At 42.5% G+C, this 12797-nt stretch overlaps 1 protein-coding gene across 1 annotated transcript in view; it reads right to left on the bottom strand.

The window, feature by feature from the left end:
- Positions 1 to 12797, bottom strand: part of WIPF2 (WAS/WASL interacting protein family, member 2) — a 40501-nt gene that overhangs the window by 6696 nt on the left and 21008 nt on the right. The window contains exons 2-5 of the mRNA XM_012661630.1: positions 9828 to 9959; positions 7636 to 7768; positions 6508 to 6624; positions 4886 to 5542 (exon numbers count right to left, since the gene is read on the bottom strand). Of these exons, the coding sequence (XP_012517084.1) occupies positions 4886 to 5542; positions 6508 to 6624; positions 7636 to 7768; positions 9828 to 9890 (970 nt within the window). The 5' untranslated portion in view covers positions 9891 to 9959. The remainder of the gene's footprint in view (positions 1 to 4885; positions 5543 to 6507; positions 6625 to 7635; positions 7769 to 9827; positions 9960 to 12797) is intronic.

The raw sequence follows: 12797 nt of genomic DNA on the forward strand, positions 1-12797 counted from the left end.
AGTTTGAGGTTGCTGTGAGCTAGGCTGATGCCACGGCACTCTAGCCCGGGCAACAGAGTGAGACTCTGTCTCAAAAAAAAAAAAAAAAAAAAATTTCAAATATCTCTTCTAGAACTGCCTCCAAAGCCAGGTTATGAGACAGAGCCATAAATATCATTATATGATGGTCCCATTTCATTTGTAAAGTTGCCTCACCACCAACAATGAAAATATTCATACTTGTGTCTGACTCTGTTTTTTGGCCATTTTCAAAAATGAAATTTGCCCTTAAAAGACAAAGATTAGCCACCAAGTTAATGTCAGAAGCATGTCTGAACAAATGGCAACATCACTGGAATAGATGTGTTTAAGCTGTATTACTCCTATGCTCTGCATTAAACTATTAACAACAATAGCAGCTACCATTTATTGGGAGTCCCTTATGTTCCAGGCATTTCATATGCACTACATCTTTAAAAATTCTTACAGCCACCCTAGGAAAGTATGTATTGTCATCCCCATTTCATAAATGAGGAAAATGGTACTCAAGTTGTCTAGGGTCACAGATCTAATAAAAATACACTAAGCACATGTCTGCTCTTTCCGCTACCCCCGTAACTGCTTTTCATAACTACCTTAAGTTGTATGTATCTCATCCCCCCAACTAGATCTACAATCCAGTGAGTTGGAAGTGTGTCTTCTGGTACCTAGGCCACATTTAATAAATAGTTGTTACCTAAATAGTACATGGAGAGACTACTTGGTTTAACAATCTTGTTTTAGTAGTAAAAGCATATCTTATTATTCCTCCTGAATTCCTGTCAGAATTTTTGTAGCGTGACCATAGTTGAGCAAGTAACACAGTAATGGGATCATGTATGTACACACAAACTTCCCGCACAGTGGACCCCATAAATGTTAGTTTTTGCTTCCCATAAGAAACTCCCAATGTCAACTCTCCTCTTTTCAAGGTCTGTTTACATATTATGAACAGGGGCCACTGGATGCAGTAATTAAAAATAAATCTCCTTAACACCTCCCAGCAGATCTCTGAGCCTTGTTTTCATTCCAAACCTGCCCAGACTAAAGGTCTTTCAGGTCACCCTCAAAATATTCCCTAAAACCCAGATTCCTCAGGGCCCTGAGAATCTGTATCTACTTCTAGGCCATGGCCAGGAAGTAAGGTAGACAGGGTTAGTTAAGTTCACGAGGATAGCAGCTAGATACTGGGCAGGTGACAGTGACAAAAGCCAATCTGAACTGGTAAAACAGAGCAGGACAAGAGCAACCTGCTTGGCTCTTCCAGCTCTCTGCCTCAGGGAGGGTCATCCCCACCAGGTTCCACTACCTCCAATAACCTTCTGCGCTCTTTGCCAGATCCAGTTTTAAGACTGTTTCAAGTGACAGAGCCAGATCCCTGGTCCCTAAAAAACAATCCATTTGCAAAAGAAGCCCTAGGGTGGGAGACTGCCTTTTGTAATCCAATATAATCCCAATTTTGAGGAAAGCATGATGGTATCAATTCTTTTTGTAAAAAAATAACCTTAAAAATGGAAAAAAATTGTTTTACTCAGGCAAAAGAAAAATCTTGGAAACAAACTCTATGGATGAATAACACTGCTTTTTTGGGTCTCTGACCACCCTGGGAAGGCAAAAGACGCCAACCCTTTCAAATGTAAATAATTCACAGAGACAAAAGTACATTATCACGTAATATTACTATAAAATGATTTAATAATAGAGATAAGTTCATGAACTACCTGAAGCCCTCTACATAAAACCAGTAACATTCATCAGCACACTACACTTTCACATGTACTTCCATTTTACAGATGAGGAAACTCAGACAATCAGTGATCTGCCCAGTGTCATAGAGCAAATAAAGCCACTACTCAAATGATCTCTGACTAAACTATCTTAATTTTTCTCCAGTGTATCTTTCTTAAGAACTGTTGCTCTGGTTACTGATAAGGAAAGCAAGTGGAGGCCTCTGCCAGGCCTCAAAGTTGGTGATGGCTAATGCACAGAAGAACAAGGCTCGTAACTTCAAAATTTTCTAAAGAAACCACAGAGAAAGGAACTAAGAAGTGGGAAGCAAGAAGTCTGCAGACACTTAAAACTACTCAGTTCAACCTACAGAAATTGCATTTTTCTCTGCTTCTATTTCTGGATGAGGTTAGAAAGACATGAGCTTTGCTCAAATAAAGGGTTTAAAAACATTTTTTTTAATTTGAACTTTATAGAATCAAGGACCACCTTAGGATTATCTCCTTATGGCTAAAGCTAGGGAGATATGGGGTCAGGAATGTATGAAGCTACTGCTTGACTACCCCATGTTAGACTGCCAGCTTCTATACTGCAAATCTGTATGTACCTAACCAAGCAGCAGCACAGACTAATGGGTTTTTAATATCTATTTCTAGACAATATAACTTCTTCATCAATGTTCTATACCTGTAGAGACTGACTTTAAAATAAAAGCTCAAAAAGCCACTTGTGGAGTGTGTGGCTCAAAGTCCAGCAATACAAGGGTATGAGAGCCAAAATTCCCAGGCCCAATAAGGCCCCAAAGAGTAGTCCTGGGCTCCTCTCCTCTCACATGTCATTCGTGCTATTTTGTAAAAAGATCACACTACCTCTTTTACCTTTTCTAGGGTTACTTAATTCCCTTCTCACCCAGCATAAGCTCCCTGGCCCATTATCACAATCATTCCCTACATACACCCTTCACTCCCTGCCCCACTCGCCCTTATAGTCACGCATGCCTTAAAAATGCTAAGGCTGGTTAAATATTATACAACCCCACCCTTATTCTGCTACAAACACGTACCATGATGATTAATCTCACTTGAAATGTATGCCCCTAATCTCAAGTGGGCCTTTCGTGTGGTTGGCTATCCAAGCACACGTTTCCCTAGTCCATTCACTCTCCCACGCTCCAGATGACCATTTTATGCCTTTTCTCTCTCCTCACGTCTCCTTCTCCTTCCCTCACCCCATTCACAGCTGATGTTCTTGCTTTCTACCTCACCAAGAAAACAGAAGCAAATTAGAAGAAACTTTCCACATGCTCCTACCATCCTACCACTACACCCACCTACCCACTTGCTTCTATGCCCATTTGCTCTGCCTTCCCTCCTGTTGCCATGGAAGAACTATCCATGTTCCCATATAAGGCCAGTCCCTTACCTATGGACCAGACTCTATCTTCTCTTGCCTCCTCAAGGATATTACAATTTGTTCCCTCTCTCCCAATTAAATTTTTTCCCTCTCCACTGGTTTCATGCTACTCATTCCATCAGAATACAAATAGATATCCCAAACTGGATATCCCAAACCTCAAGTCTCAACCCCACAGCCTCCTCTAGCAACCATTCCATTTATCTTCACCCCTCACCCTTTACAGCAAACTCCTTAAGAGATTTCTACACAGATATCACTAATTCCTCTCCTCCTATTCCTGTATTCTTGAACGCACTCCAATTTAGCTTTCTCTTTTTTTTTTTTTTTTTTAGAGATAGGGTCTTGTGCTTGCTCAGGCTGGTCTCGAACTCCTGAGCTCAAGCAATCCTCCTGCCTAGGCCTCTCAGAGTGCTAGGATAACAGGCGTGAGCCACCGCACCCTGCCTCAATTTAGCTTTCACCTTCACCATCTACCACTCACTGAAACTACTCAAAAAGGGTCCCATGTTACTAAGACCAATGTGTCAGTCCTCAGTCTTCAACTTACTTCACCCATCTGCAGCACTGAACACAGCTGATCACTCATTCTACCTTGGAGTTTTTCCAACACTCTCTTGGTTTTTCTCCTTCCTTCCTCACTAGAGGCTCTTCTCAGTTTCCTCTGCTGGGTACTCTTCATCTCTCTTGCCTGTAACGTAGGAGGGCCCCAGGCCTCAGGCCTCTTCCTAGCTATCCTCACTCCCTAGGTGAGTTCATCCAGCATGAGGCTTTCCATACCATTCAAATATCTCCCTTTAGCCCAGACCTCTCCCCTGAACTTCAGAGGTTTGATAGCCCATCACCAATTCATTAACTCCTCTTCAATGTCTAACAGGCATCCCAAACTTAACTTGTCTAAAACCAAACAACTATCTTCTCCCAAACTTGCTGCAGTCTTAACCATCTGCCCAGTTTATTGCAATAGCCTCTTATGCAGGCTCCTTTTGCCACTATGGTCCTCCTGCAGTCTGCTCTCAACACAGAAGCTAGTGGTCTTTTAAAGAGGTAAATCAAATCACGCTACCTCTCTGTTCAAAACTGTCTAGTGGCTGCCCATCTGACACAGAGTTAAACCCAAAGTCTTTGCAAAGTCCTACAACGTTCTCCCTTAGAGATCTAGCTTTTTGACTTCCATGTCCTGCCACTCTGCCCCTCACTTGTTCTAGTCCTGCCACCACAGCCCTACTGCTTTCCCCAAAAAGACCTCTCAAGAGTAATTCTGCCTCAGGACCTTTTGCATTTGTTATTCCTACTGCCTGCAATAGCTATTCTCCCCGTGACTTCAAGTCTTTGCCAAATAATCACCCTATCAGTAAAGACTTTCCTGACTCTACCCGCTCCCTCCAATTTAAAATATCACCATACTACCCCCACTCCAGTATATCTTATTCCTTTGCTGTTCTTTGTATTTCTCTAAAGCATACTACATACTATGTATTTAAATATTTTGCTAGTTTATTTGTCGGACTGTCCAGAACACGAAGCTTTTGTCTTCTCTATTTATTGCTATTTCCTTAAGAACAGAGTCAGACACATAAAAAGGCACTCAGTAAAACAACTGAATAAATAAATGAATTCTTATTGTCTTCAGTCACTGACGGGGTGTTTTGGGGAAGAGGCTGAAAAGAAAAGATAAATTCAACTCACATCAAGAAAGGAAAAAAAGGTGCTTCCAAACACTTACCTGCTCCCCGACTGGGAGGGTCTCGGGCTGGGGGAGGTGGCCTATTACTCAGTAAAGAGGGGGAAGCTGAAGTGGGTGGAGGAGGCGCTAGGCCTCTGACAGGTCCTGGTGTCTTCCTATGCAAAGAATTGTGTCTCTGTGGCAGCTCAGGGGCTGACTCATTAGTGGGACTGGAGGGTCCATTGGGGACCCCAGGAGGCTGGCGGTAAGGCGGTGGAGGAGGGGCCAGAGACTGGCCACTTGGTCCCGTTCTGATATTCACAGGGGAAGGAGGTGGTTTGACTGGGGGTGGAGCAGGAGGTCCATCTCGACCAGGGTGAAGCCTCTGTCCAGGCGTCGGTGGCAAGGGTTTCTCTCTGTTGTAGGCTGGGGCTTTGTTGCTGTGCATAGGCAGAGGTGTAGGGGGTGCGTTGGCACGCCGCCCTGGGGGTGGTGGGGGAGGGGCAGAGGAGCTGTGCTTCATGCCCGTACTGCTGGTGGTATTGGGCCGAGAGAGGTCCGGTAAAGAAGGTCTCTGCATCCGGGGCAGTTCTGGGAGTGAGGCCCGGCTGCTGTCTGTATCATCTTGAGGACGCCCACTGGCTGTAGACACTGGAGGCCTTGGGGCAGCAGCTCGAGAACTGGGGACTTGCAGGGCTGGCTTACCAGCTAGGTTCTCTACAAATACACCAGGACAACACTGGGTCAACAGAGCTAGATATATACTGGTTAGTAGCTCCACTTCACCCAGCCTCTTTAGTGTAACCTGCATGGCAGCAGGTAAAGTACCTGCATAATTCCGGGTTTTAATCTGGTTTTAGGCTCAGGGCCCATTAACAAATATTGCTGATATAAGACAAATACATTTTTATCTATTTTTATTTAAATTTACTTTTATTTTTGACAAATAATAATTGTATATATTTCTGGGTACAATGTAATGTTACAGGCATACACTGCAGAATGATTAAATCAAGCCAATTAACATATCTGTCACTTCACAACTTGTTTCTTTGTGGTGAGAACACTTAATACCTACTCTTTCAGCAATTCTGAAATATGCATTATTATTAACTACTGTCACCATGCATGCTATAGATCACTCAAACTTACTCCGCCTGTCTAACTGAAACTTTGTACCCTTTGGCCAACATCTCCCCTTCCTCCATCCCCACTGCCGATCTCCCCCGGCCTCTGGAAGCCACCATTTTGCTCTCTACTTCTATGAATGAATTTGACTGTTTTAGATCCCAAGTATAAGTGAGATCATACAGTATTTGTCTTTTAGTGCTTGCTTCGCTTATTTTACTTAGTATAATGTCCTCCAGGTTCATCCATGTTGTCAGAAATGACTGAATTTCCTTCTTTTTTAAGGCTGAATAGTATTCTATTATACTCGTAGTATAATACATACATACACTCGCAGTATAATAGTATTCATATACCACATTTTCTTTATCCAAGTTGAATACATTTTTATTTAATCCCTCACCTTTTGCTTTATTCTATTCTCTAACTCCTCCCCTGTGCCCCTCCTCCTTCCTCCCACCTCTACCACACTCCTCAACCTGAGATGGCCCACTTGGGACAATTCAGAAATTAATATGCTTGGCAAATATCCTAAGAAAGTACTTATTGGGTACCTGAAGTGTCCTTGGCTCCCACAGGTCGAAGCTTCGGCACTCCTCCTTGGAAGAGCCCTCCCTTGGGCTGCAGGGCAGCTACTCCAGAGCCATAACCGCCACTGCTTGCTTTGGGCTCTGGAAAGCACACCATTAGAGTTTTCAGTTCATGTGCTCTGAGCTGGTGGCCAAGTCAATCCTGAAGAGAAACCCCTCCTCTATCTGGGCTATAATTTGCAAACAAACCAATCTTGTTTTTGCCTTTCTATTAAAAAAAAAAAAACAAAAAAAAACTAGGCCCTTCTGCTCCACAGCTTCATGCAGGGATGAAACACTTTGCTGTGATGAAAGAACAAAAAGAACAAGGAGCCAGTCTTCCCTTATTTAGGGCAAAGTGATAACTAGGTTAAAGAAATGTTCAACAGGCCAGGCACAGTGGCTCATGCCTGTAATCCTAGCACTCTGGGAGGCTGAGGCAGGAGGATCACTTGAGGTTCAGCAGTTTGAGACCAGCCTGAGCAAGAGTGAGACCCCCGTCTCCACTAAAAATAGAAAAAATTAGCTGGGCATGGTGGCAATGCCTGTAGTCCCAGCTACTTGGGAGGCTGAGGCAGGAGGATCACTTGAGCCCAGGAGCTTGAGGTTGCTGTGAGCTACGGTGACGCCACAGCACTTTAGACAGGGCAATAAAGTGAGATTCTGTCTCAAAAAAAAAAAAAAAAGAAATGTTCAACACAGTTCTCTGGGTTTGCCTCTCCAGATGGCAGAGGGCTAACGGCTCAGGAACCCAGGGGTGAGCAAACTCTCCAGAGGCCTACAAGAATGGACACTTGTAGCAATTATACAACCGTCCTTGGCTTCAGCCCAGGGATTTCTAGGAATGTGGTAGTCTCCTCAAAAAACAGCCATGATTATGCCCTAATAAGCATCAGTTACAGTAGGAGATGGTCATCTTAACCCTGAGAATGCTTCCCAAGGGTCAAGAAAAAACTTCTAAGGTATTCAAATGAACAAATGGGAAGAGAGCCAAAGGATATCCCAGGACAAAACTCTCCCATCAAGCCCCAACAATAAAAATGACAGCCCAGCCAAGTCTCCAAGGCAATCTTGGGATCCTACTGGTTCACTAGAAGTGAAGCTTAGACTCACTCTCGAGGATGGGAGCACTCCGATCATTAACGTTGGTCACCTTCTTCAGCTTGGTCCCTTTGCAAATGTCCTGTAAGAGGGCACCTCGACCCCGCTGCTCATCTCTACTCAGCTTGGGCGGCTCTGTGTTTGCCTGAAAGAAGAGGGAAATGTACATTCACCCTAAATAGTTCCTTTCATCACAAGCGTGGGATAAATGACTTAAACCAAACCAGATTCCATGAGATGCCTATCTGAACTCATCAGATACATGTGCCAAATAGCAATACCAATGTGCATTATCATTCTTCTGGTTCTCTTTTTTTGTCCTGTTCTACCTTCTGTGAAGGATATAGGTCTTCCTCCTATCCAGAAGCTTCTGATGGGAGGCCTACGCTAACACTTACTGAGTTATCCATGCGCTCGGCTTTGTGTGTAAGACACTATTCATATCGTCATCATCAAGGCAAACATTTATTGAATCCCTATTATGCCTCAGGCATTGTGCTAAGCACATTACTTGCACTATCTCATTTAAATCTTGAAATATTCCTATAACAAAGGTATTACTATCATTACCCCCATTTGTAAAGTGTGGGCCAAAAGCTGAATAGCTTCCCAAGGTCATGCAACTAGGAAACAGTACAGCAAGAATCCAACCTCAATGATGCCTCTAAAACACCTATCTTATCTCATCTAACATATCCTACTGTCTCCCTATAACTTCGATTTATCCTCTAAACTATGTTATTACATAGACTATATTATTTTCATTCCAAAGATGAGGAAATAAAGGTTTAGCTAATGTCACATGATTAGTAAACCAAGAGCCAAGATTTGAATGCTGACATGATTGTCTCAAAGCCCCATGCCTTTTCTAGTCTCTCTACTGCCTCTTCCAACACATCGCATTTCTTTTCAGGTCCTTCATCTTCCACCTACCTCTTAAATGTCATTTCCCAGAATATTACCCTCAGTCTCTATCTAAATAATGAGCAAGCCCATGCAGTCCCAGGATTTGAATACCACCTAGATGCCCAAAATCTCAAACCTTTGTATCTCGTCCCCTCCTCTCTGACCTGAGCTTCACATCCATATATGTCAATGCCTACAGAACATCTCCAAATGAATATCCTTCATGTACCTAAAATGCAACACATCGATACCATGTTCCTGAATAGGAAGACTCAATATATATTTGTTCAGTCTTATACAATTTATAAGCGTAGAGCTTTTTAAATATGGAATTTTTTGGAAGCCATTACAAATGATTCCAAAATCCATCTGGAAGATTAAGCATATGAGAAAAACTAAGAAAATGGGACGTGTACCACCAAAAGCTAGGACCAACTACAACAGGAGCACAGGGACAGGTAACTAGATAAATGCAATAAAACACCAAGTCCATAAGCAGGCCCAGCTTTATAAAAGAAATAATAAATATGTAATTCATCAGTGCAGAACAGTTAGATTATTAAATATAAAGTGTTAATAACAATTAGTTAACTTGGGGGAAAAATAATAAAGTTAAATCCCTACGTCATAGTTTACTCTGAAACAAATTCTAGCTGAATTATAAAATTTAAGTGTTAAAAAAAAACACAGAGGCCGGGCGCGGTGGCTCACGCCTGTAATCCTAGCTCTCTGGGAGGCCGAGGCAGGTGGATTGTTTGAGCTCAGGAGTTCGAAACCAGCCTGAGCAAGAGCGAGATCCCGTCTCTACTAAAAAAAATAGAAAGAAATTAATTGGACAACTAAAAATACATAGAAAAAATTAGCCGGGCATGGTGGCGCATGCCTGTGGTCCCAGCTACTCGGGAGGCTGAGGCAGAAGGATTGCTTGAGCCCAGGAGTTTGAGGTTGCTGTGAGCTAGGCTGACGCCACGGCACTCACTCTAGCCCAGGCAACAAAGCGAGACTCTTGTCTCAAAAAAAAAAAAAAAAAAGAATGCTATGGGTAGGAAAATCTAGAATTTTTAACCAAAAGGGATAAAAGAAACAGTTTGTGAGGGCATTAATCTATTTACTCAAAGGTTTTGAGATAGAAGCCAGGCGTGGTGATGCACACCTGTAGTCCCAGCTACTTGGGAGGCTAAGGCAAAAGGATCACTTGAGCCCAGGAGTTTGAGACCAGCCTGGGTGACACAGTGAGACCCTGTCTCCATTTAAAAAAAGAAAAAAGGTTGAGATAGCCTGATGGAAGGACTACCTACCTGATTAAAAGTGGGAGGGGGGGGAGGACCAGGTGGGGGTGGAGGGGGAGGAGGAATTGGCATCCTTGCCCTGTTCCCAGTTGGCACTGCTCTCTCTCCGTCTTTATTTGCAGCTTTAGGTCACTCATATACCTGCAAATGAAACAGAAATTCATAAGAACAACTTTACCATTAGAGACAATGAATGCCCAGGAGAACTAAAGGACTGGGCATTACTGAACACGTCATCTTCTAGTTCCACTGTGATATAGTCCAGGGCTTGGCAAACTTTTTCTGCAAAAGGCTAGACAAGAAATATTTTAGCCTTAGTAGGCAATGGTCTCTGGTGCTCATTTTTCTTTGTTTTGACAACCTTTTTTCCTTAATGTATAAACTTTTTACTTTTTAGACAAGTTTTAGGTTCACAGAAAACCTGAGTAGAAAATGCAGAAAGTTCCCATATACCCCCATCCCCACATATGCATGACATCCCCTCCAAAGTGGTACATTTGTTGTAACTCATGAATCTATGATGACACATCATTATCACCCAAGTCCAGAGTTCACATTTAGGGTTTACTCTTGGTGGGTTTTGACAAATGTATAACATGTATCCACCATTGTAGTAACTTACAGAGAGTTTTCACTGCCCTAAAAATCCTGCACTCTGCCTATTCATCTCTCCCTCCCCCCAACTCTAGGCAACCACTGATCTTTTTACTGTCTTCATAGTTTTCCTTTCCCAAAATGTCACATAGTTGAAATCATGCAGTACATAGCACTTTCAGGTTGGCTTCTTTCACTCAGTAACATGCATTTAAGTTTCCTTCATGTCTTTTCATGGCTTGGTAGCTCATTTCTTTTTAGCATTGAATAATATTCCATCATCTAGATATGCCACAGTCTGTTTACCCATTCACCTATTGAAGGATATCTTGGTTGCTTCCAAGTTTTGGCAATTATGAATAAAGCTTCTATAAACATTTGTGTGCAGGGTTTTGTGCAGACAAGTTTTCAGCTCATTTGGGTAAATACCAAGGAGTGTGACTGCTGGATCATATGGTAAGAGTATGTTTAGTTCTGTAAGAAACTGTCAAACTTCTTCCAAAGTGCTGTACCATTTTGCATTCCCACCAGCAATGAATGAGAGTTCCTGTTGTTCCACATCCTTGTCAGCATTTGGTGTTGTCGGTGTTTTGGATTTTGGCCACTCTAATAGGTGTATAGTGGTATCTCATTGTTGTTTTAATTTGCAATTTGCTAATGACTTTTTTTTTTCTTTTTTTTTTGAGACAAGGTCTCATTCTGTTACTCAGGCTGGACTGCAGAGGCTTCATCATAGCTCACTGCAACCTCAAACTCCTGGGCTCAAGTAATCCTCCTATCTCAGCCTCACAAGTATTTGGGACTACAGGCATGTGATACCACACCCAGGTAATTTTTTTAAAAAATTTTGTAGAGACAGGGTCTCATTCTGTTGCCCAGGCTGGTCTTGAATTCCTGGCCTCAAGTACTCCTCTGTCCTGGCCTGCCAAAGTCCTGGGATTACAGGTGTGAGCCATCACACCCAGCCTCTAATCACTTACGAGGTTGAACATCTTTTCATATCCTTTCTTGCTATCTGTGTTATCTTCTTTGGTGAGGTATCTGTTCAGATCTTTTATACATATTTTTAATCAGATTGCTCTTATTTTCTAATTGTTGAGTTTTAAGAGCTCTTTGTGTATTTTAGGTAACAGTCTTTTTTCAGATATGTCTTCTGCAAATATTTTCTCCCAATCTGTGACTTGTCTTCTCATTTTCTTGATTTTTATAACTTTTTAAAAATATAAAAACATTCTTAGTTTGTGAGCCACACAAAAACAGGCCATGGATCAGATCTGACTCATGGGCCAAAGTTTATTGACAGCTGGTATAGTCACATCCCTGGAATCTGACCAGAGCATAAATACCATATGAGAAGTTGGACATTTATCAGGTCACAAAACACTTCACACCCAAAAACTATACAGCTGTCCCTCTCTTAGAGTCTGTAAGTAATCCTTGCTTTACAGAGGAGACTAAAACCAAGGAATTGACTTACCTAAGACATTAAAGTAAGGGGCAAAGATAAGACTATAACTCAAGAATAATAACTGACCCCAAAAAGCTGTCCCAACGAAATCTCATTTTTTGACCTTCCCCAAAATGGAAGCCAAAATAACATGGCCACCGTGAGAACGACTTACAGATGACAAGAAAGGTTCAAGATAGGGTAACCAACCTCACCAATCAATCCACGGAAGAACTGCTTCTAAACAAGATGACTTACGATATTAAAGCATGGCAAAATTCACAGGTAGCCCTAGCACAGATGGGAGACCAGATATACCAAGCCAGGTCTAAAAATCAAACCAGCATGGCAACCCATTGGGAAGGCCTGGTTCTGAACTCCTTACAGGAGAGACCAAAACCCCTCTGAGAATTAATAGAGTTGAGTAACTTAAACAGTTCTCTCAATTCCCTGGGAATGATGAAAGGACAAGGAAAATATTCCAAAGGTTCTATCAAACCAGGAACCTTTGCAGGAGAGTAGAATTTGATCAGAAATGTGACTGCAAAAGTGTTCAAAATCCTAGCCCCTGCTAGTGTAATGCCACTATAGGCTGGCTGACCAACAGAGCCACTTGCTCCAACTATAAAGAACTGAACAGTACTTTGGCAAGGTGGCTCCCACGGAGACTGGTGTCTGAACTCACTTCAAGAAACGAGCAGCTAACTTCCCTCCAAGCGAAATACCTTCTCATTTCTGATTTAAAAGCTAAGTGCAGTCTTTTTTTGCCAGGGACCTAATACACTAGGCTTTAAAAATTGATCAAAACAGGCTGGGAGGGCCGGGCGCGGTGGCTCACGCCTATAATCCTAGCACTCTGGGAGGCCGAGGCAGGCGGATTGTTTGAGCTCAGGAGTTCGAGATCAGCCTGAGCAAGAGCGAGACCCCGTCTCTACTAA

This window comes from Propithecus coquereli, unplaced genomic scaffold (assembly GCF_000956105.1).
Source record: "Propithecus coquereli isolate 6110/MARCELLA unplaced genomic scaffold, Pcoq_1.0 Scaffold119, whole genome shotgun sequence".
NCBI classification, from domain to species: domain Eukaryota; kingdom Metazoa; phylum Chordata; class Mammalia; order Primates; family Indriidae; genus Propithecus; species Propithecus coquereli.